This window comes from Prionailurus bengalensis, chromosome F2, assembly GCF_016509475.1.
Source record: "Prionailurus bengalensis isolate Pbe53 chromosome F2, Fcat_Pben_1.1_paternal_pri, whole genome shotgun sequence".
Taxonomy (NCBI): Eukaryota; Metazoa; Chordata; class Mammalia; order Carnivora; family Felidae; genus Prionailurus; species Prionailurus bengalensis.
Window position 1 is genome coordinate 17,479,423 of NC_057353.1, and position 21,390 is coordinate 17,500,812.

Genomic DNA, 21,390 nt, shown 5'->3' on the forward strand with positions numbered 1-21,390 from the left:
ATACTGCATTGCCTATGTGGCTCAGACTCCATACTCCCAACTTTCCCCAGAGATCTGGCTGATGTCAGATGGCTTAGAGGTCTAACCCTCTTAATCACATCTTTCTGGTGTGGTCTTTCTGGTGTGACCAGCTCCCATCTATGTCATCTCTTCAGCTAAACTATAGAGGAGCTCACCATGAGTTAGCATATTAGTATAAACTATTGGATATGGGTTGCAGAACCTACCATGAATAACAAAAACACTCCCATCACTTGGAATATTCCAAGGATATTCCAGAAGTTACTTCCCAGGAACCAGAAATAAAGGCTAGCAAAATTCTTTATTCTATGTAGCATGTACATGGCTTACTCTATATAAGCTGATAAAATTATGTCCTTTGTAAGGACTTTGTTAGAATAACTCAGGTTTAGTGAAATATGAGAGTTAGCTAGCTGAAAACGATCTGTAAAAGCAAATTGTATTTTCTATCTTCCTATACCATTTCTAGGCATATTAATCATTTTATAATTAAAAGAAATTCAACTTTTACTAACTCATTATTTAATAACTATTACTATTAAGAAATGCTTTCACTAACTTTTTAAAAAAAATTTTTAAAATTTATTTTTGAGAGAGAGACAGAGTGTGAGCAGGAGTGGGGCACAGAGAGAGAGAGAGAGGGAGACAGAATCTGAAGCAGGCTCAAGGCTCTCAGCTGCCAGCACACAGCCCAATGCAGGTCTCGAACTCACAAATTGTGAGATCGTGACCTGAGCTGAAGTCAGTTAACTTTTAAGTCATTAACTTCTTAAGTGTAGATCTATGTACTTCAGTTAAATTTCATCTTTCTCTTTTCTCTTTCTTAGAGAAGTTGAGTGTTTTACCTTAGGTTGAGCATTATTGCTTTGATTTTAATGCTTTATATCCTGGAAGACATTTTTAATAGTTGACATAATATAGCCAGTATTTTCAACATTGTTTTTTATATACATATTTTTGACCCAACATCTGTAGATAGATACTACATTGCTTTTGAAATGTATTATCTGGTTCAAATGGTGAATATAAAAAGCATTGCTTTATTTTGAGTTTTATAAAAAGAATTTTATATTAAGTAAAATTTGCATATGGCAAAATGATTTTAAAGAGTACAAAACAATATAACATGGAAATTGTGACCCTCCCAACCCTGTTGTCCAGTCTCTCTTGATAAGCAGTATCTTGTATATAATTTCATGATTAGACTGTATACGTGTGTATATAGCCCTTTCTTCTTTTCCATGTGGTAGCTTAGATCCTGTTCTCTTTTTGAAAATACTACCTTTGTGATTTATAGTATGGGGACATAGCCATAACCTTTCGAGATTAAAAAGCAATGGAATGCATCTATTTGACAGACCTGGAGCAGTTACTGTCTGCTGCTAGGGTTTTTATTGCAGATGCAAGAAAAAGTTGTCCTTACCCTTCTGTCTAATTGTGGCAGCTGTGATTGAATGGGGGAAAATAGGGGGAAACATGATAATACAGGGGGAAACATGGGGAGAGAATTTTTGCAGCTCAGAAATAACTTGTAAATAGTGAAGACCCTGTTATACTCTAAAAAGGAAACTGAAATTTGAGTTAAAAGGGTCAGCCTAGACTTGGGCATAAAACTGAATTAAACAGCCTTTATCTCTGGGTGAAAAGAAAGTTCATTGTATACCAAACTGGTACATGTGGTGCATATAGAAGGTGTCATATAGCACTTATTATGTTATATTAAAACTGTATGCCTGCTTGTTTACTGTCTAGATGCTGTACCTTTGGGCAAAAACTTATGTATCTGTTTATCTCCCCAAGACCAGCAAAGTATCTGGCACATGGGTGATGCTTAGTATGTTACATGAAAATTTACTGAGTATGTGTCTTGGAAGAGAGGTTGGCTTTTAAATGTAGCAATGTTGAAACTTTATTAAAAAAACCAAAATTCATAGAGAGAAGAAATCAGTTGAGAAATTTAATATTTTCTGGCACGTGGGTGGTTTAGTTTCTTAAGCATCCACCTTTGGCTTAGATCATGATCTCATGGTTCATGAGTTCGAGCCCTGTGTTGGGCTCTGTCCAGATGGCTCAGAGCCTGGAACCTGCTTCGGATTCTGTCTCTCGCTCTCTCTCTGCCCTCCCCTGCTCATATGCTGTTTCTTTCTGTCTCTCTAAGTAAGTAAACAACAACAAAAAAATTTAATATTTTCAATAAGTTATTTGATAAAATTTCACTAATTAAAAGAAACATGAAAAACAAATTCCTATCAAATCTCATTAATTTGATAAGAATAAGATGTTAGATTAAGTTTAGATAAATTTTACTTCAAATCCAGCAATTAAAAAAAAAATCACTGTATTTGTCAGGGTTTTTCAGAGAACCAATAGGGTGTGTGTGTGTGTGTGTGTGTGTGTGTGTGTGTAAGTAAGTAAATGTATATTTAAGGAATTGGCTTGTGATTATATGGAGGCTGGAAAGTCTAATATCTGCAGGGTAAGCCGCAAAACTCGTGACCCAGGGAAGAGGTGATGTTGCAATTCTAAGTCTGAAGTTGTCTGTTGGCAGAATTCCTTCTCACTTGAGGAAGGTCAGTCTTTGTTAAGGCCTTCCACTGATTGGATGAGGCCCAGTCACATTATGGAGGGCAGATTGCTTTAGTCAAAGTCTACTAATTTAAATGTTTATCTCACCTGAAAAACACTCTCACAGAAATATCCATAGTAATGTCTTTTTAAAATGTTTATTTTGGGGGCGCCTGGGTGGCTCAGTCGGTTGAGTGGCCGACTTCACCTCAGGTCATGATCTCGCGGTCTGTGAGTTCGAGTCCCGTGTCAGGCTCTGTGCTGGCAGCTCAGAGCCTGGAGCCTGTTTCAGATTCTGTGTCTCCCTCTCTCTGACCCTCCCCCATTCATGCTCTGTCTCAAAAATAAATAACGTTAAAAAAAAAATTAAAAAAAATGTTTATTTTGGGAGAGAGGAGTGGCAGAAAGAGAGGGAGAGAGAATCCCAAGCAGGCTCTGTTCTGTCAGCACACACAAAGCCTGTCTCAGGTCTGCATCTCACGAACCACGAGATCATCACCTGAATGGAAACCAAGAGTCACACACTTAACTGACTGAGCCGCCTAGGCACCCCTCCATAATGTTTGGCCAACTGTTTGGGCAACATGGCCTAGCCTAGTGGACATATAAAATTAACCATCATAGTCACTACTGAAATCTTTTCTTTTCCTGACTTTGTTTACAAGTGGCATAGAAATAATGTGAAAAATTAAATGCAAGTAGAATTTCACGTAACTGTTAGCACTAATAAATCTTCAGTGTTTGTTGGCTTAACTAATATTGTAAGTGTATTGTTATGCCAACAAGTTGGACACCTTAGACAAAATTGATAAATTCCTGGAAAGTCCCAAATTACTGAAACTGATTCAAGAAGAAATGCAAAATCTAAATAGATCTCTAACATGTAAAGAAATTGAATTCTTCATTAAAAATCTTTCACAAAGGAAAGCCCAGGCATGGATGACTTCATTGATGAATTCTACCAAACATTTAAAGAGGAAATAATACCAGTACTTGATAAATTTAAAAGAGAAATGCACACTTCCCAACACATTTTGTGAGGCTAGTATTATCCCGATATCAAGGCCAGATAAAGTTTCCACAAGAAAATTACAAAGCAGTATGTGTTATGAATATAGATGTAGAAATCCTAAACAAAATGTTAACAGATTGAAACTAGCAACACATAAAAATGATTATACACTCTGGCCAGGTGAGCTTTATCATAGTAGTGCAAGTTTTTAGTTTTAACATGTCTAAATTAATACACCAGATTAATAGAGTTAAGGGCAAAAAGCACATGATTATCTCAATAATCACAGAAAAAGTATTTGACAAATCCAATACTGATTTATTATAAAAACTGTCAACAAACTAGGAATAAAAGATTTTGATTTCTGAAGAAGGACATCTATGAAAAACCTACAGCCAACATCATACATAATGTTTATGACTGTCAGCTTTCCTTACAAGGAACAAGACAGGAATGTGTATTCTTATCACCTCATTCAACTTTGTACTGAAAGTTCTAGCCAGCGTGATGAAAAAATACAATAAATAAAAGGCATCAAGGTTAAGAAGAAAAACTGCCCTTGTTTGCAGATGACATAATTCTGTTTGGAGAAAATTCTAAGAATCTACAAAAAAGCTATTAGAATTAATAAATGAGCTTAGGAAGTTAACAGAATATGAGATCAATAAAAAAATATGTAAGCTGTTTTGGTTATATATTAGAACAATCTGGAAATCTTTAGTGAACAGTTTCATTTGCAGTAGCAACAAATAGAATAAAATATAGTTGACCCTTGAACAGCAGGAGTTTGAACTGGGCGCGGTGGGGGCAGGGGTTCTATTTATACGTGGATTTTTTATAATAAATATGAGAAACATTTTTGGAGATTTGTGACAATTTGAAAAATTTCACAGATGAACCTTTCAGCCTAGAAATAGCGAAAAAAATTAAGAAAGGTGTATTGTGAATGTTAAAAATATGTGGATACTAGTCTATTTTATCACTCATTGTCTTAAAATGTATACAGATCTATTAAAAGTTAAAAGTTATCAAAATTATGCCCTGAACACAGACTGTATATGGTGTCATTTGTAGTCAAGAGAAATGTAGGGGCACCTGGGTGGCTCAGTTGGTTAAGTATCTGACTCTTGATTTTGGCTCAGGTCATGATCTCATAGTTCGTGAGTTTGGAACCCTTTGTTGGGCTCTGTGTTGACAGCATAGTCTACTTTGGGTTTTTCTCTCCTGTGCAGAGTATGTGCACTCTTTCAAATACAAGAGAAAGAAATGTAAATAAATATCAAGATGCACTATTAAATCGAAACTGTGTACAATTAACTGTAGTACATACTGTTGTACTGTAATAATTTTGTATCTACCTTCTATTGCTGTTGTGATGAGCTCAAGTGTTGGGAGTAGCCACTTAAAAACCATGTGATGCTGGGGTGCCTGGCTGGCTCATTTGGAAGAGCATGCAATTCTTGATTCTGGGTTATGAGTTCTAGCCCCACATTGAGTGTAGAGATTACTTAAATACATTAAAAAAAAAAAGCCATGTGATGCTGATCATCTCTTGAGAAGGCAGTTCATCTTCAATAAATGATGTATTGTGGTACAAAGCAATCTCTTTTGTGATTTTCTCATGTTTTTGTGTTTAGTGCAATGTTGTAAACTGAGTTACACAATGGGACCCAAACAAAATGCCTCTTGTGATGCTGGGAGTGCTCCCAAGAAGCAGAGAAAAGTCATATTACAAGAAAAAATTGAATTACTTGATATGTAGATTAGGGTCTGCAGCTATGGTTGCCTGCCATTTCAAGATAAAAGAATCTAATGTAAGAACCATTGTTAAAAGGAAAGAAAAGGAAAGGAAATTCATGAAGCCATGCTAGGTCAGTGGGTATGAAAACCTTGCACTTTTTGTGAAATGCCTTTTCATCTTATATTGAAAATGGGCTTTTATGTGGATGCAGGATTGCTATAAGAAAGTCATACCTATAAACACTACTATGATTTGAGAAAAAGAAAAATACTACCATGATTTGTGACAACTTAAAAGTAAAAGGAAGGTGAAGAATCTAAAGGTGGAGAATTTAATGGCAAAAAGAGGTGGTTTGATAATTTTGGAAAGAGGTTTAACTTAAATAATCAAGGTAACAGGAGAAGCAGCTTCTGCTGATGAAGAGGCAGCAGACAGGTTTCTAGATAGCACTAAGAAAATCACTGAGGAGAAAGGATATTTGCCTGAACCGGTTTTAAGGCAGATGAAGATGTCCTGATCTAAAAAAAAAAAAAAAAAAAAAAGAAAGAAATAGTGCCATAAAGGACATTTGTTAGTAAGAAAAAAAAGTGAGCACCAGGATTTAAGGCAGGAGGGGCTAGGCTAACCATACTGTTTTGTGCAAATGCATTTGGGTTTATGATCAGGACTGCCTTTACATTTAAAGCTGCTAATCTTTGAGTCTTGAAGGGAAAAGATAAACACCAGCTACTAGTCTTTTGGTTGTATGACAAGAAGGGCTAGACAATAAGAACTTTTTTTCTAGATTGATTCCATTGATGTTTGCTTTGTTCCTGGTATCACCATCTGTTGATGTTGGACAAGGCCCCTGGCTACCCAGAACCCCATGAGTTCAACACTAAAGGTGTAGAAGTGGCCTACTTGCTCCCAACACAACATATTTAATTCAGCTTCTAAATCAGGGAGTTGTATGAACCTTTATAGCTCATTACATATGGTACTGCATGGAAAGGATTGTCAACACTGTGGAAGAGAACCCTGATAGGATTGAAGATGTCATTGTTGTTCTAGTAAAAGCCATCCAGCCCGCAACAATAAACTCCTGGTGGAGAAAACTATTCATCACAATACATAAGAATGGGAAAAGGCAGCCATATGTATAAGATTCACGTATGTTTATATGTGTGTGTACATAAAATTTACATATCAGAAAAAGACTGAAAATCTGAAAAGACTGAAATCTGAAAATGGACAAAACACTTGGTTGGCTATTCTTAAAAGAGGGAAATCCAAATGCATTGAGGAGGTGCTCGGCATCATTAGTCATTAGGAAAATACAAATTGGAACTACAGTAAGACATCATTACACACAAGTATGATGTCTTATATTTAAAGAACTTACAGAACCAAGAGTGGGCCAGTGGCTGGTAGGAATGGATAATAATGCAACTTGGAAAAACTGGCAATCTCAACTAAACCCTGTGACCTTATCCAGTGACCCAACAATTCTACTCCTAGGAATATAGCCAAGAGAAATACATGTGTCCACTGAAAGACGTGTACAAGAATGTCAATGGAATTTTGTTTATAATAGTGCTCTCCCCACCCTCCCAAACAGCATGAATAAGCTCAAATGCCTGATAACAGTAGGATGGATTAAAAAAAGTTGTACTGTATTCATACAATGAGAGAAGACACAAAGTGAAAAGAATGAACCACTGCTGCATATAGCTGCGTGGCTAACTCTGATGGGCATAACATTGAGTGAAAGTAAAATGCAAAAGATGACAAGCTTTTTATTTGAAGTTCAAGAAACAGATCCAGTACATCCACACTGATAGAAGTCTGAATACTTGTGAACTCTGGGAGGGAGTGTTAATGGGGAAGGAGCATAAGTGTGCCTTCTGAGGTGTAAAGAAATAGTTTTTATGAGTGCATATGTTTGAACAAACTCCTTGAGCATTATACTTAAGGTTGTACTTTTTGCTGTACATACAGTATTTCTCAACTTTAAAAAATTGGGCTTCTGGGAGAAAGTTTTCTTTGCTTTCCATAGTAGGATGTGCTTAAAATTAGTAGGTATTTTGGGATTTGACAGAAAATTTAGATTTCCTGATACTTTATACGTTTGCAAGAGAACCCAAAAACCGTAATTTAAATTAAGAAAGATCCTAATATTTGAAAGGTCAGTAAAAATATTAAAGTTCAGGGGCGTCTAGGTCACTCAGTTGGTTGAGCGTTTGACTCTTGATTTCAGCTCAGGTCATGGTCTCATGGTTCCTGGGATTGAGCCCTGTGGAACTTGACTGGGATTCTCTCTCTCCCTTTCTCTCTGCCCCTCCCTTGTCCAATCCCCCTCACCCTCCCAAAATAAGTAAATAAAAAATTAAATGTATTAAAAACATTAAAGTCCACTATTCTTTCTGCTGTTGCTGCAGTTGGTGTTGCTACTACTACCAAATAACCTATATTGAGTGCTTACTCTGTGTCAGATGCTGTACTGCATTCTTACCTAATTTAATTTGGAGTTGGAGTAAATGACATGTTCTTCTTTTGGAACTTCCATGCTATCATGCCTCCTGTCCTCCCTATAACTTGACATCTTTGAATTTTACAACATTATAGTCTCTTGTACTCACTTGCTTTTTTTTTTTTTTTTTTTTTTGGAGATGGATAAAAAGACTATTCTTCAGTGTCAGCCCATTGCAATCGTGAATTAATCTAATTATTTTTATTACAAAAATTTTTTTTTAATGTTTATTTTTTTTTTTTATTTTTTATTTTTTTATTTTTTTTTTTCAACGTTTATTTATTTTGGGGACAGAGAGAGACAGAGCATGAACGGGGAGGGGCAGAGAGAGAGGGAGACACAGAATCGGAAACAGGTTCCAGGCTCTGGGCCATCAGCTCAGAGCCTGACGCGGGGCTCGAACTCACGGACCGCGAGATCGTGACCTGGCTGAAGTCGGACGCTTAACCGACTGCGCCACCCAGGCGCCCCTAATGTTTATTTTTGAGAGAGAGAAAGAGAGAGACAGAGCATAAGTAGGGGAGGAACAGAGAGGGAGACACAGAATCTGAAACAGGCCCCAGGCTCTGAGCTGTCAGCACAGAGCCCGATGCGGGGTTCAAACCCACAAACCGCGAGATCGTGACCTGAGCCGAAGCCAGACGCTCAACCAACTGAGCCACCCAGGCTCCCCTATTTTTATTTTTTTAAATTTACATCCAAGTTAGTTAGCATATAGTGCGACAATGATTTCAGGAGTAGATTCCTTAATGCCCCTTACTCATTTAGCCCATCCCACAGCCCCTCCAGTAACCCTCTGTTTGTTCTCCATATTTAAGAGTCTCTTATGTTTTATCCCCCTCCCTGTTTTTATATTATTTTTGTTTCCCTTCCCTTATGTTCATCTGTTTTGTCTCTTAAAGTCCTCATATGAGTGAAGTCATATGATATTTGTCTTTCTCCAACTGACTAATTTCACTTAGCATAATACCCTCCAGTTCCATCCATGTAGTTGCAAATGGCAAGATTTCATTCTTTTTGATTGCCGCATAATACTCCATTGTGTATATATATACCACATCTTCTTTATCCATTCATCCATCGATGGACATTTGGGCTCTTTCCATCCTTTGGCTATGATAGTGCTGCTATAAACATGGGGGTGCATGTGCCCCTTCAAAACAGCATATCTGTATCCCTTGGATAAATACCTAGTAGTCCAATCGCTGAGTCATTGGGTAGTTCTATTTTTAATTTTTTGAGGAACCTCCATACTGTTTTCCAGAGTGGCCACACCAGTTTGTCTTCCCACCAGCAGTGCAAAAGAGATCCTCTTCCTCCACATCCTCGCCAATATCTGTTGTTGTTATGTGTTGTTATGTGTTGTTATGAGTTGTTAGCCATTCTGACAGGTGTGAGGGGGTATCTCATTGTGGTTTTGATTTGTATTTCCCTGACGATGAGTGATGTTGAGCATTTTTTCATGTGTCGGTTGGCCATCTGGATGTCTTCTTTGGAGAAGTGTCTATTCATGTCTTTTGCTCATGTCTTCACTGGATTATTTGTTTTTTGGGTGTTGAGTTTGATAAGTTCTCTATAGAGTTTGGATACTAGTCCTTTGTCTGATACGTCATTTGCAAATACCTTCTCCCATTCTGTTGGTTATCTTTTGGTTTTGCTGATTGTTTCCTGCACTGTGCAGAAGGTTTTTATTTTGATGAGGTCTCAATAGTTCATTTTTGTGTTTGTTTCTCTTGCCTTGGGAGATAATGTTGAGTAAGCAGTTGCTGTGGCCAAGGTCAAAGAGGTTGGTGCCTGCTTTCTCCTTGAGGAATTTGATGGCCTCCTGTCTTACATTTAGGTCTTTCATCCATTTGAGTTTATTTTTGTGTGTGGTGTAAGAAAGTGGTCCAGGTTCATTTTGCTGCATGTTGCTGTCCAGTTTTCCCAGCACCACTTGCCGAAGAGACTGTCTTTATTCCATTGGATATTCTTTCCTGCTTTGTCAAAGATTAGTTGGCCATACGTTTGTGGGTCCATTTCTGGGTTCTCTATTCTGTTCCATTGATCTGAGTGTCTGTTTTTATGCCAGTACGTACTGTCTTCATGACTACAGCTTTGTAATACAGCTTGACTTTAGTACCTCTTAAGTTTCTTGACTTCTTCATCTCATGATACTGTTTTCAGTTCCTTAGCTACCTAATCTAATTGTCATATCCTAGACTTATGTTGCCAGTAACTGAATTATAGTTGCAAATATTTTCTTTGATGACCACTTCCATTTTTTTTTCCAGCTAATTTTATCTTGTACCCTGCCTCCAACAAATAGTCCAAGTAATTGACATTCCAAATAATGGACATTACTACAACCTACCATTGATTGATTCAACTCCCTTACGGACCTACTCTTTCATTATTTCCTTCCTTATGCAGTCTAAATTCTGTGGTCCAGTATATTGACTCCCTTGCACCCCCTCATCTTTCTTGCCTTTCTTTCCCTTTGTCTTGTACTGACTACTGATACAAGGTGGGTCCTCAATCCTGTTGGTGGTTCTACTAAATTTCCCTAATATTTGCTGTCTGACTCTACAAGGCAGCTGTTTCATCTTTTTCCTCTCTCTATAAATTCTATTCTCCAGTCCCCAGACCATGGTTTTACTTTGTATTTCACTGCAAAAATCGAAGCAATTAGAATTTACCCTTATCTCCTTCCATCTGTCAGCCAACCCACACCTGTACCATATATTCTGCCTTGTCTTCTATTACCAGAGATTGTCATTGTGCCTTAGACCAACCGCTTTACTTATATAGCATCTTGTCTTCCCTTTTGACTGAAAATACTATCACTTCATCAATTTTGTTCCTCATCTGAATCACATATTTTTCCTGTTAGATCATTTATTTCAGAATCTATGCATTGCTATAATATCTCCTATTTTATAAAATCCTTTATGTTTCTCCAGCTACTGTCAATTTCTAGGTTCTTTTTAGCAAAAGTTAGAGTTGTCTATATTTATTATCTCCAAGTCCTCTCACCTTCGTCTCTGTCAAACTTGTCCAATCAGGCTTGCTTTTGTGCTGCTCTCTCACAAAGATCAAGATAATAGCCCATTACATAGCAACATTTAATGAGCGGTTCTCACATCTCATATTTTTCTTTCTTTCTTTTTTTTTCCCAAAGATTTAATTTTATTTTTAAGTAATCTCCACACCCAACATGGGGCTTAAACTCACAACCCCGAGATCAAGAGTTGCCTGCTTCACCGACTGAACCAGCCAGGTGCCCCTCAGATCTTATATTTTTCAACTTAACTGCTCCACCTAACATCTTACCACTTCTAGAAGTATTTTCTTCACTTGGCTTCTAGAGTCTTCTGGTTTTCCTCTGATCTTACTAGTTCCTCCTTGCATAGGAAAAAAGCAGGTCTGGGACTGACTATCCTTAGAAGGGCCTGGTTGCAAGGCTGATCTTTGGCTAGTATCTGGAACTTAGCTAGCAGACAATTCCCTATACTGACATAAAACTTACCTTAAATGATAAGGCTCATTGTGCCTAAATTTTATAAACAATGTGACTTATGCAGAGCACCTGCTTTCCTTTTGGGGAGTCTGGAATCTTGATATGTGCTAGACAAAGGGTGCCTGTCTGAACAGCTCCAAACAAACTATGAGCACTGAGTCTCTAATGAGCTTCACATATGTTGTCAGAATTTGTTGCTGGAAGAATTAAGCATGTCCTATATGATTCCATTGGGGAAGAACCGTAATTATGAGTATAATGCATCCTGTGAATCTTTCTAGTGAATCACCCAGAAGGTACCTCTGAGGACTCCCAACACACACCTTTTCATTTTTTCTGGTTCCTTTTCAATTCCCACACTAAACTTTGGGTACTTGAAGGATCCATCTTCCATGACCATAGTCCCTATGTGTTTTTTATCCAGGTAATAACTCTCAATCTTATGTCAAAATACTGTTGATCTGTATTTTAGGCTCTAAAATTTTCTTGATTTATTTTATTTTTCATGCTCAGAAGTAATTATTTTGGAAATCAAGTAAAGTGATTACAGATGAACAAAGTAAGATAAAGACATTTTACTCTTGTTACTAGAATTTTTGTGTGATTTTTAAAAAATCATCTTATTTTATCTTACTTTTTTTTTAAGTAGGCTTCACTGCCAACGTGGAGCTGGGTATGGGGTTTGAACTCAAGGCCATGAGATCAATACCTGAGCTGAGAGCAAGAGTTGGATGCTTAACCTACTGAGCCACCCAGGCATCCCTAAAAATTCTTTTTAAATACAATTATACTCATGGAAATTTGGAAAAGAATAAGGAAGAAATAAATTACATTGTTTAATTTAAAAATATCAGAAAAGAAGCAACTGCAGAATTATCAATTGCAGAGAAGCTCTGAGGTTTAGATTAAGCTAAAAATACTACAGTTAATGTAAAGATTTTGGAACTCAGGCAACAGGAAATTGTTGATGGTTTTCTAGTTTTTTAAGTTATATTTTCAATTAACATTCTTTTCAGCATTTGTAGTCTTAGGTTTCTCTTATTACAGATTAAATGCCAGACATTCTACTGCCTTTTTGCAGTTTGTATAAGTCAAGTGAGTCCTTTGTAGTCATACCTTTATAGCTAAAGTTTGAGTACAGTGTCCTCCTCTATTAAAGCTGTCATGTCACTTGATAAATCACCTGTTCATGAAAAGTCCTTTTATTATTTCCTATAACTAGTCTTTTGATTATGTTTACATAATAACTTCTGATGGTGATATAATGAAAGAAAAAATGGTAATTTGTTTTATAAAGCATTTATTATGAGTGCTATGTTAGAAGTAAATTAATTTTAAAAAGATTGTGTACTTTATTTTGAATAGTTTATTTAGCCCATAGCCACTATAGAAACTAATACTTCTAATTGATGTAGTTCTGAAGCATAATGTTAACTGACTTAGAGTCACTGATGTTGTACTTGGTGAAGTGACATCACTTCAAATGACCCTAAGGTGACTACTGCTTTACTTGCCACTAGAACCATTATAAGACAACTACTCTGAATAAGTAAGTCTGACCATGTTTCTTAGCTCATTAAGTCCATCGAGATGCCACAGTTAATGCATAGTTTAAAATGAACAGAATATTAAAATTGTTCCATACAGTTCTTAATTTTCTCTTACCTACCTCTAATGCCATGAAGTGTTGGTACTGGATGACAAAAGAAGAATTAAAAAGTTAGTATTTTCTGTTGACTAAACCTTAAACTAATAACATTTAAACTAATTCAGAAGGCATTATGTATTATTCTTCCTTGTCTTTTAAGACAATATTATTTGAGTTAATAGTAAAAAGCAAATATTCTTGATAAATAAAATTGAAATCAGTATAAATAGTAATTTATAATTGAAAATCATATTTTAGTTTCTATTCTTCCACATAAATCCAGCAAGCAGGATTGGAAAACAGTGGTAAAATCTAAATATATGACTCCAGAAAGCTGTAAGTTACTGTTCCCTGAGTAGGAAAGCCTCACATGGTGGGAAGCATCATCCTTGTTTTCTTTTTCTCCTTGACACAACAGAGTAACCATTGTGACTAAGGATATGTAACTTTAGTTACTACTTATTATGCTTTCCATGCAGTCAGACTGCCTAAAAGCAGAAATGAAATATTAAGAATTGTGTTTTTTCCCATTCTCTCATTCATTCCTCTTATTCAGGCATTCATTCTTAGGTACTCATTCAGACATTCATTGAGTGAACGTTTCTTGGGTATAGCTTGTATGCCAGGCATTATAAAATTGAAGAAAGCATGGCCTTACATTCATTGACTTCATAGTTTTGTTCCATGTGTGATACTCTATTCTGAATGTGAGAATCAAAAATTTCTCTCTTTAGGCTTCAATTCTATTATCTTTAAAAATAAAGTTAGATTCTTTTTGAGGAAAGAATGCTTTTCTAGGATGATTTAAAATTTTAAGCATATGGGTTATTTTTGGGAGAGTGTTGAGATCATCAGTGAGAGGATTCTAAGGAATCCTCTGCTTTACCCACTATTACCAGGATTATGGAAGCCAGAGGTATGTATCAAGAGAATTCCATGGTGTTCATGGTGGAAAGTGGAATTTAATTATTCCATAAAAATCAACAGACATTCATTTATATTTATACTGCATGGGTCTTCCCCCCCTGAAATATTTCAGTGATGTAATAAAGCAGAGATATGATACTTTTATGGTAAGTCCCATCATTTAGGTGCATTGTGTGCGAATAAAGTACAAATATGGTGAAATTCATAGCAGTTTATAAACTGCAGTTTGTTATTTCATCTATATTTTCATTAAGGAAAATAATTTTATTCTGTTTAGAAATGGTAATTTTTATACTATAGTATTACATATTTGATTTTTTAATTTTAAATTAAAATTTTGTATTTTATCAGTTTTTTTTCTTCCTCCAAAATGACAAAATGAAGGAATTTACCCCAAAAGAAAATGGGAAGAAATGACAGCCAAGGGCTAAATTATTACAGATATAAGCAAGACCCCTGAACTAGAATGTAGAAACACTATAATAAGAATATTAGTTGATATTGAAAAATGCATAGAATCCCTTTCTGCAGAGATAAAAGATATAAAATTTAGTCAGGACAAAATTAAAAATTCTGTAACTGGGATGCAATCTTGAATGGATGCCTTAGCAGCAAGGGTGGATGAAACAGAGAAGCAAATTAGTGATTTAGAAGATAAAATTATGGAGAATAATGAAACAGAAAAAAAGAGGGAAACAAAGGTAAAAGATCACATTACAAGACATAGAGAACTCCGTGACTTATTAAAAAGGAATAACATTCTAATCATAGGAGTCCCAGAAGATGAGAAGAGTGAGAAAGGAGCAGAAGGTTTCTGTGAACAAATTATAACAGAAAACTTGACTAATCTGGGGAGGACACAGACATCAAAATCCAAGCAGCACAGAGAACTCCCATTAGATTCAACAAAAACCAACTATCACCAAGGCATATCATGGTCAAATTCACAAAATACACAGTCAAGGAAAGAATTATGAAAGGAGCAAGGGAAAAAAGTCCTTACCCTATAAGGGAAGACAGATCAGGTTTGCAGCAGACCTATCCACAGAAACTTGGCAGGCCAGAAAGGAGTAGCAGGATATATCCAACATGCTGAATCTGAAAAATATGCAACTGAGAATTTTTAATCCAGCAAGTCTTTCATTCAAAATAAGAGAGATAAAGAGTTTCTCAGACAAACAAAAACTAAAGGAGTTCGTGACGACTACACCAGCCCTGCAAGAAATTTTAAGGGGGACTCTTTGGAGAAAAAACGAAACAAAACATAAAAGACCAAAAGCAACAAAGACTAGAAAGGACCAGAGAACATCACCAGAAAGTCCATCTCTACAAGCACAACAATGGCACTAAATTCATGTCTTTCAGTACTCACTCTAAAGTTCAATGGACTAAATGCTCCAATCAAAAGACATAGGGTAACAGAATGGATAAGAAAACAAGACCCATGTATATGTTGCTTACAAGAGACCCATTTTAGACTTAAAGACACCTGCAGAGTGAAAGTATGGGAATGGAGAACCATCTATCATAATAATGGCCGCCAAAAGAAAGCTGGAGTAGCCACACTTATATCAAACAATCTAGATTTTATTTAAAAATTTTTTTTTTCAACGTTTATTTATTTTTGGGACAGAGAGAGACAGAGCATGAATGGGGGAGGGGCAGAGAGAGAGGGACACACAGAATCGGAAACAGGCTCCAGGCTTTGAGCCATCAGCCCAGAGCCCGACGCGGGGCCAAACAATCTAGATTTTAAAATAAAGACTGTAGCAAGAGATGAAGAAGGACATTATATCATAATGGGTCTATCCACCAAGAAGATCTAACAATTGTATTTATGCCTCCAACATGGAGGCACCTGGAATATATAAATCAATTAATCACAAATATAAACTTATTGATAATAATACCATAATAGTAGGAGACTTCAACACCCCACTTACAGCAACAGACAGATCATATAAGCAGAAAACCAACAAGGAAACAATGGCTTTGAATGACACACTGGACCAGATGGACTTAACAGATACATTGGGAATGTTTCATCCTAAAGCAGCAGAATACACATTGTTCTCAAGTGCACATGGAACATCTCCAGAATAGATCACATAATAGATTACAGTTCCAGACTTCAAACTATATTACAAAGTTGTAATCATGAAGACAGTATGGTACTTGCACGAAAACAGACACTCAGATCAATGGAACAGAATAGAGAACCCAGAAATGGACCTACAAACATATGGCCAACTAATCTTTGACAAAGCAGGAAAGAATATCCAATGGAATAAAGACAGTCTCTTCAGCAAGTGGTGCTGGGAAAACTGGACAGCGACATGCAGCAAAATGAACCTGGACGACTTTGTTACACACACACAAAATTAAACTAAAAAATGGGTGAAAGTCATAAGTGTAAGACAGGAAGCCATCAAATTCCTCAAGGAGAAAGCAGGCATCAACCTCTTTGACCTTGGCTGCAGCAACTTCTTACATGTCTCCGGATGCAAGGGAAACAAGCAACAATGAACTATTGAGACCTCATCAACATAAAAAACTTATGCAAAGCAAAGGAAACTATCAGCAAAGCTAAAAAGCAGCCAGTGGAATGGGAGAAGGTATTTGCAAATGGCCTATCAGATAAAGTGATAGTATCCAAAATCTGTAAAAAACTTATCAAAAGTCAACACCCCAAAAACAAATAATCCAGTGAAGAAGTGGACAAAAGACATGAATAGACACTTTCCAAACAAATCCAGATGGCTAACAAACACATGAAGAATTGCTCAACATCACTTATCATCAGGGAAATAAATACAAATTAAAACCACAATGAGATAGCACCTCACATCAGTCAGAATGACTAAAATTAACAATTCAGGCAACAACAGATGTTGGCAAGGATTGGAGAAAAAGGATCTCTTTTGCATTGTTGGTGGGAATGCAAGCTGGTGCAGCCACTGTGGAAAATAGTATGGAGGTTCTTAAAAAATTAAAAATAGAACTGCCCTACGACTGTGTAATTGCATTACTAGGTGTTTATCCAGAGGATACAGGAGTGCTGACTCGATGGAACACATGCCCTCCAGTATTTATAGCAGCACTGTTGACAATAGCCAAAGTATGGAAAGAGCCCAAATGTCCATCGATGGATGAATGGGCAAAGAAGGTGTGATATATGTATTTATAATGGAATAATACTCAGCTATTGAAAAGAATAACATCTTGGCATTTGCAACTAATGTGGATGGAACTAGAGTGTTTTATGCTAAGCGCAATAAGAGAAAGACAAATACTATACAATTTCATGCATATGTGGAATTTAAGATACAAAACAAATGAACATAAAGGAAGGGAAGCAAAAATAATATAAAAACAGAGTGAGACAAGCTATAAGAAACTCTTAAATACAGTCCAAACAGGGTTGCTGGAGGCATATTTGTTGGGGGATGGGCTAAGTGGGTCATGGCCATTAAAGGAGGGCATTTGTTGGGATGAGCACTGGGTGTTATATGTAAGTGATGAATTACTAGGTTCTCTTCCTGGAATCATTTTTTTTAAATTTTTTAAAAATGTTTTTTATTTATTTTTAAGATAGAGACAGAACATGAGTGGGGATGGGGCAGAGAGAGAGGGAGACAGAATCTGAAGAAGGATCCAGGCTCTGAGCTGTCAGCACAGAGCCGGACGTGGGGCTCGAACTCACGAACTGTGAGATCATGACCTGAGCCGAAGTCGGACGCTCAACCAGCTGAGCCACCCAGGCACCCCTTCCTGGAATCATTATTACACTATATGTTAACTACCTTGGATTTAAATTTTAAAAATGATAATTTTTTTATACTGTAGTATTACATGGTAGGAGTAGAAGAAGGGAGAGGAGCTTCAAAAATCTAAACACTCAATATCTGTGCTTCTTGACATAGTATTTTACTGTTAAAATGTTTCCAAAGTAGTGTTATTTGATTTTAACTGCTTTATTGAGATATAATTTACATAGTATAAAATTTACCCATTTAAATTATACAACACTGATTTTTAGTGTATTTACAAGTTGTACAGCCATCACTGTTGTTACCATCCCAAGATGTCATTTGGTTTTTGAACTCTATGTAATGAAACATAATTCAAAATTAAAGTTTTCCTTAAAATATTAACATCCTTTTACAGAATTTCTGTTGGAATGATGAAAAATTCTAGAAGTGGGCTCACCTTTTGTGTGTTTGGTGATTGTTGCACAACACTGTGAAAATACTTAATGCCACTGAATCATATGCTTAAAAATGGTTATAATGAAAATTTTGTAGTATGTATATTTTGCCACAACAAAAATTAATATCCATTTATGTCAAGTCAGAATTGGTGGCTTAACATTAAAAGTTTTTGGAAATTTCAGCCTGAGCCACACAGTTTTAATAATTTTTTCTCAAACATTTTATAATAAAGATATTCTTAGGTTAAAATCACATTATTAATTAATTAAAACAGAACTTAAAATTGTTGTATTTGTTTTTATAGAGATTTCAGTAGGGTTAAGTGAGGAAGTAAAGGTAATCAGCTTTTCTTTGCTTTAATTTTGTACTCTGTGAAAAGCCAGATGCCAAACAATGCAGAACCATTTATCTAAAGGCGGTAAAGTAAACGTGTGCATGCACACACACACACACGGATAGACACAGTAATTTAAAAATATCTGTTTATAAATGCATAAAGTCTCTGGAAGGAGATGCGAGAAACAGTGATGTTGGTTATTTTGGGCAGGAGAACAAGGTGACAGGTTCATGGGTGGGAGGCATATTTTCCCTATGTGAATGTATGACCTACTGAAATATTTTATTTTATTTAAAAAAAATTTTTTTTCAACGTTTTTTATTTATTTTTGGGACAGAGCGAGACAGAGCATGAACGGGGGAGGGGCAGAGAGAGAGGGAGACACAGAATCGGAAACAGGCTCCAGGCTCTGAGCCATCAGCCCAGAGCCTGATGCGGGGCTCAAACTCACGGACCGTGAGATCGTGACCTGGCTGAAGTCGGACGCTTAACCGACTGCGCCACCCAGGCGCCCCTGACCTACTGAAATATTTTAAATAAACAATTCATTATCCTGATCCTGGTCTCAGAATCAGCATGACTGTGTTCTTACCTACTGTGCTCTGGTGACAGCATATTGTATTGAAACTGACATTGGTTTGAAAATGAGCTATGTTACTTAAGTTGTTCTCTTTCTAGGAATTGATTATGGATTAAGTTTACCACTTGGGGAAGATTATGAACGGAAGAAACATAAACTAAAAGAAGAATTGAGGCAAGATTACAGACGCTATCTTACTCAGGTAATAAATATTAATTTATGCTTCAGATCTTATGCTTCAGAATTCTTCTCCTAAATTATTTTCCTAAGGTTTTAGTCATATGTGTTAATTTTTAGGTTTTCAGTGGTATCTAGCAGTAGGATATTATAGTGAAAGTTAAGTGACATGTATGACATTGGTAGAAAAAAAATGGTGCTGAGAACTAGTACCATTGACTCTTGACCTTTGGAACAGGGTAGTGGGCTTTAATTTTAAATCTGATGGTAAGTTCTGGTTGTTCATGTTTTCTGTAGAGTTATCATGGTTTAAAATAGCCCAATTATGATTCCGAACTCCTCTACTCCCTCCAAACATGTATTAAAATGACACATGGGGTTCTAGTTGCTAATTATTTTCCTGTCAGCTAAGCTTATAAAAACTTCATTTAATATATTTATTTAACCTCCCAAGTCTTTGCTTTATGATTTAATATATTTACTTAGCAGAACCCTTGTTTTAAGTATATTTGGTTAAATTATGTAATTTCTAAGCTAAAGATTTCTTGTAGTTTTCAAATGCAATTTATTTTTGAAGTTATCAAATTATTTTAAACAATCATGATGTTTCTAGTCATCTCAAGATATTCTATAGTTTTTTCATACTTTGTAATGTTTGTTCTAAATGTTTAAGTGGTTTCTTATTTATTCTGATGTGCACATGGAGAGAAAGAACTTTGAATACTTTGTTTCCCTTGACTTTAGGGTATTACACAAGCGAAAAGAAAGGTAGGGTTGCCTGCAAAACGTTTTCCTTTCATTTTTCGTTTCTTCTCTTTTCTTTTCTTTTCTTTTTTTAGATCTAGTAGCTTGCAGTTATTTTCATTTTATGATGTTACTATCAAACTATTAAGAAAAATAACTTCATTTGTAATTTTGACTTTTTGAATGGTAACATTTTGTATCCTTTTACCAATGTCAGTCTGTACATTATAATTTTCCATTAATACAATCAGGCACTATTCCTTTTGATTCCTGCTTTGCATTTATTTTTATTGCTTTCTTATACATCTTTTAGAAATATTCTATGGCCCATTTGTTTTCAGCATGCCAATTTTTTTCTTCTAATTTTGTTAATCACATTAAAATTAATAATACTTAGGATATTCTGAGATGTTTTTAAAGTGTGTTGTCAGGATTTGGATTACTCAATATTTTTGCACCCAAACGCATGGACTGCATTTGTAAATTTATACTGGAAAACAAAAACACTATAGTTTTACAGAACTTTCAAAAAGTATCTCACGCATCCATCATCATTCACCCAACAGTTTTTAAGCACTTATGAAGACGAATTTGTCTTCAAGGGGTCTTAAGAGTCTGGTTGTAGAGATGACATCATACAGGTCAGAAACTGACACCTAATAAGGATATAATGATTAGGAGAGACTCCAAGGTGTTATTTTGTAAGACACGATAGGTAGAATTTGGATACACTAGAGGGTGAATCAAGGAGAGGATGTTTTCCAGATGGAGAATATAGAATAAAGAAGGACTTGGAAGGGAGGCTTTAGCTTTGTATGAATGAGGCATATTGGGTTTACCAGCCTGGGTTGGTTAGACTAGATTATTTTTGAGAGTAGTAAAAAATAATGATGTAGACAGATAGGAAAGCATCAGATTAGGTTTTTTTAAAGGAATTTTATTTGTGTGTGTATGTATGTATGTATGTATGTATTTTTTAAGTAGGCTCTATGCCCAACATGGAGCTTGAACTCAGGATCCTGAGATCAAGAGTTGCATGCTCTACTGACTAAGCCAGCCAGGTACCTCAGATTAGGTTATTAATTTCATATGTGTGAAACACTATACCTCCTTAAGCAGCCTGTGAAGAGCTCAATAACTATTTTAGGACTGTTAGTTCTGCATATTAGAGATTCTTAGTGTTTATTTTAAATTACTGCTACAGATTTTTAACTCTTCTTTTCCTGCTAATTTTCAGTCTGTTCATGCTCCTTTCCACAATGATCCTGTTTCTTACCAATTTAAATACTTCATTGTCGGGGCGCCTGGGTGGCGCAGTCGGTTAAGCCTCCGACTTCAGCCAGGTCACGATCTCGCGGTCTGTGAGTTCGAGCCCCGCGTCAGGCTCTGGGCTGATGGCTCAGAGCCTGGAGCCTGTTT

The 21,390-nt window shown here is 36.1% G+C and overlaps 1 protein-coding gene and 1 non-coding gene across 11 annotated transcripts in view; both read left to right on the top strand.

Moving 5' to 3' along the window:
• CSPP1 (centrosome and spindle pole associated protein 1) overlaps positions 1–21,390 on the top strand; it is a 159,660-nt gene that overhangs the window by 26,254 nt on the left and 112,016 nt on the right. For 7 of the 10 annotated variants that reach the window (XR_006300656.1, XR_006300655.1, XM_043602225.1 and 4 more), the window contains 2 exons: positions 19,149–19,252; positions 19,972–19,995. Coding sequence is in view for 8 of the 10 variants with exons in the window: in XM_043602225.1 (XP_043458160.1) it covers positions 19,149–19,252; positions 19,972–19,995 (128 nt within the window). In the remaining 2 variants the exon portion in view is untranslated. The remainder of the gene's footprint in view (positions 1–19,148; positions 19,253–19,971; positions 19,996–21,390) is intronic. The other 3 variants (XM_043602226.1, XM_043602230.1, XM_043602232.1) reach the window with 1 other exon arrangement.
• LOC122496143 lies at positions 1,363–1,491 on the top strand. The gene has a single exon (XR_006300690.1). It is a non-coding gene; the product is annotated as a small nucleolar RNA SNORA31 (small nucleolar RNA).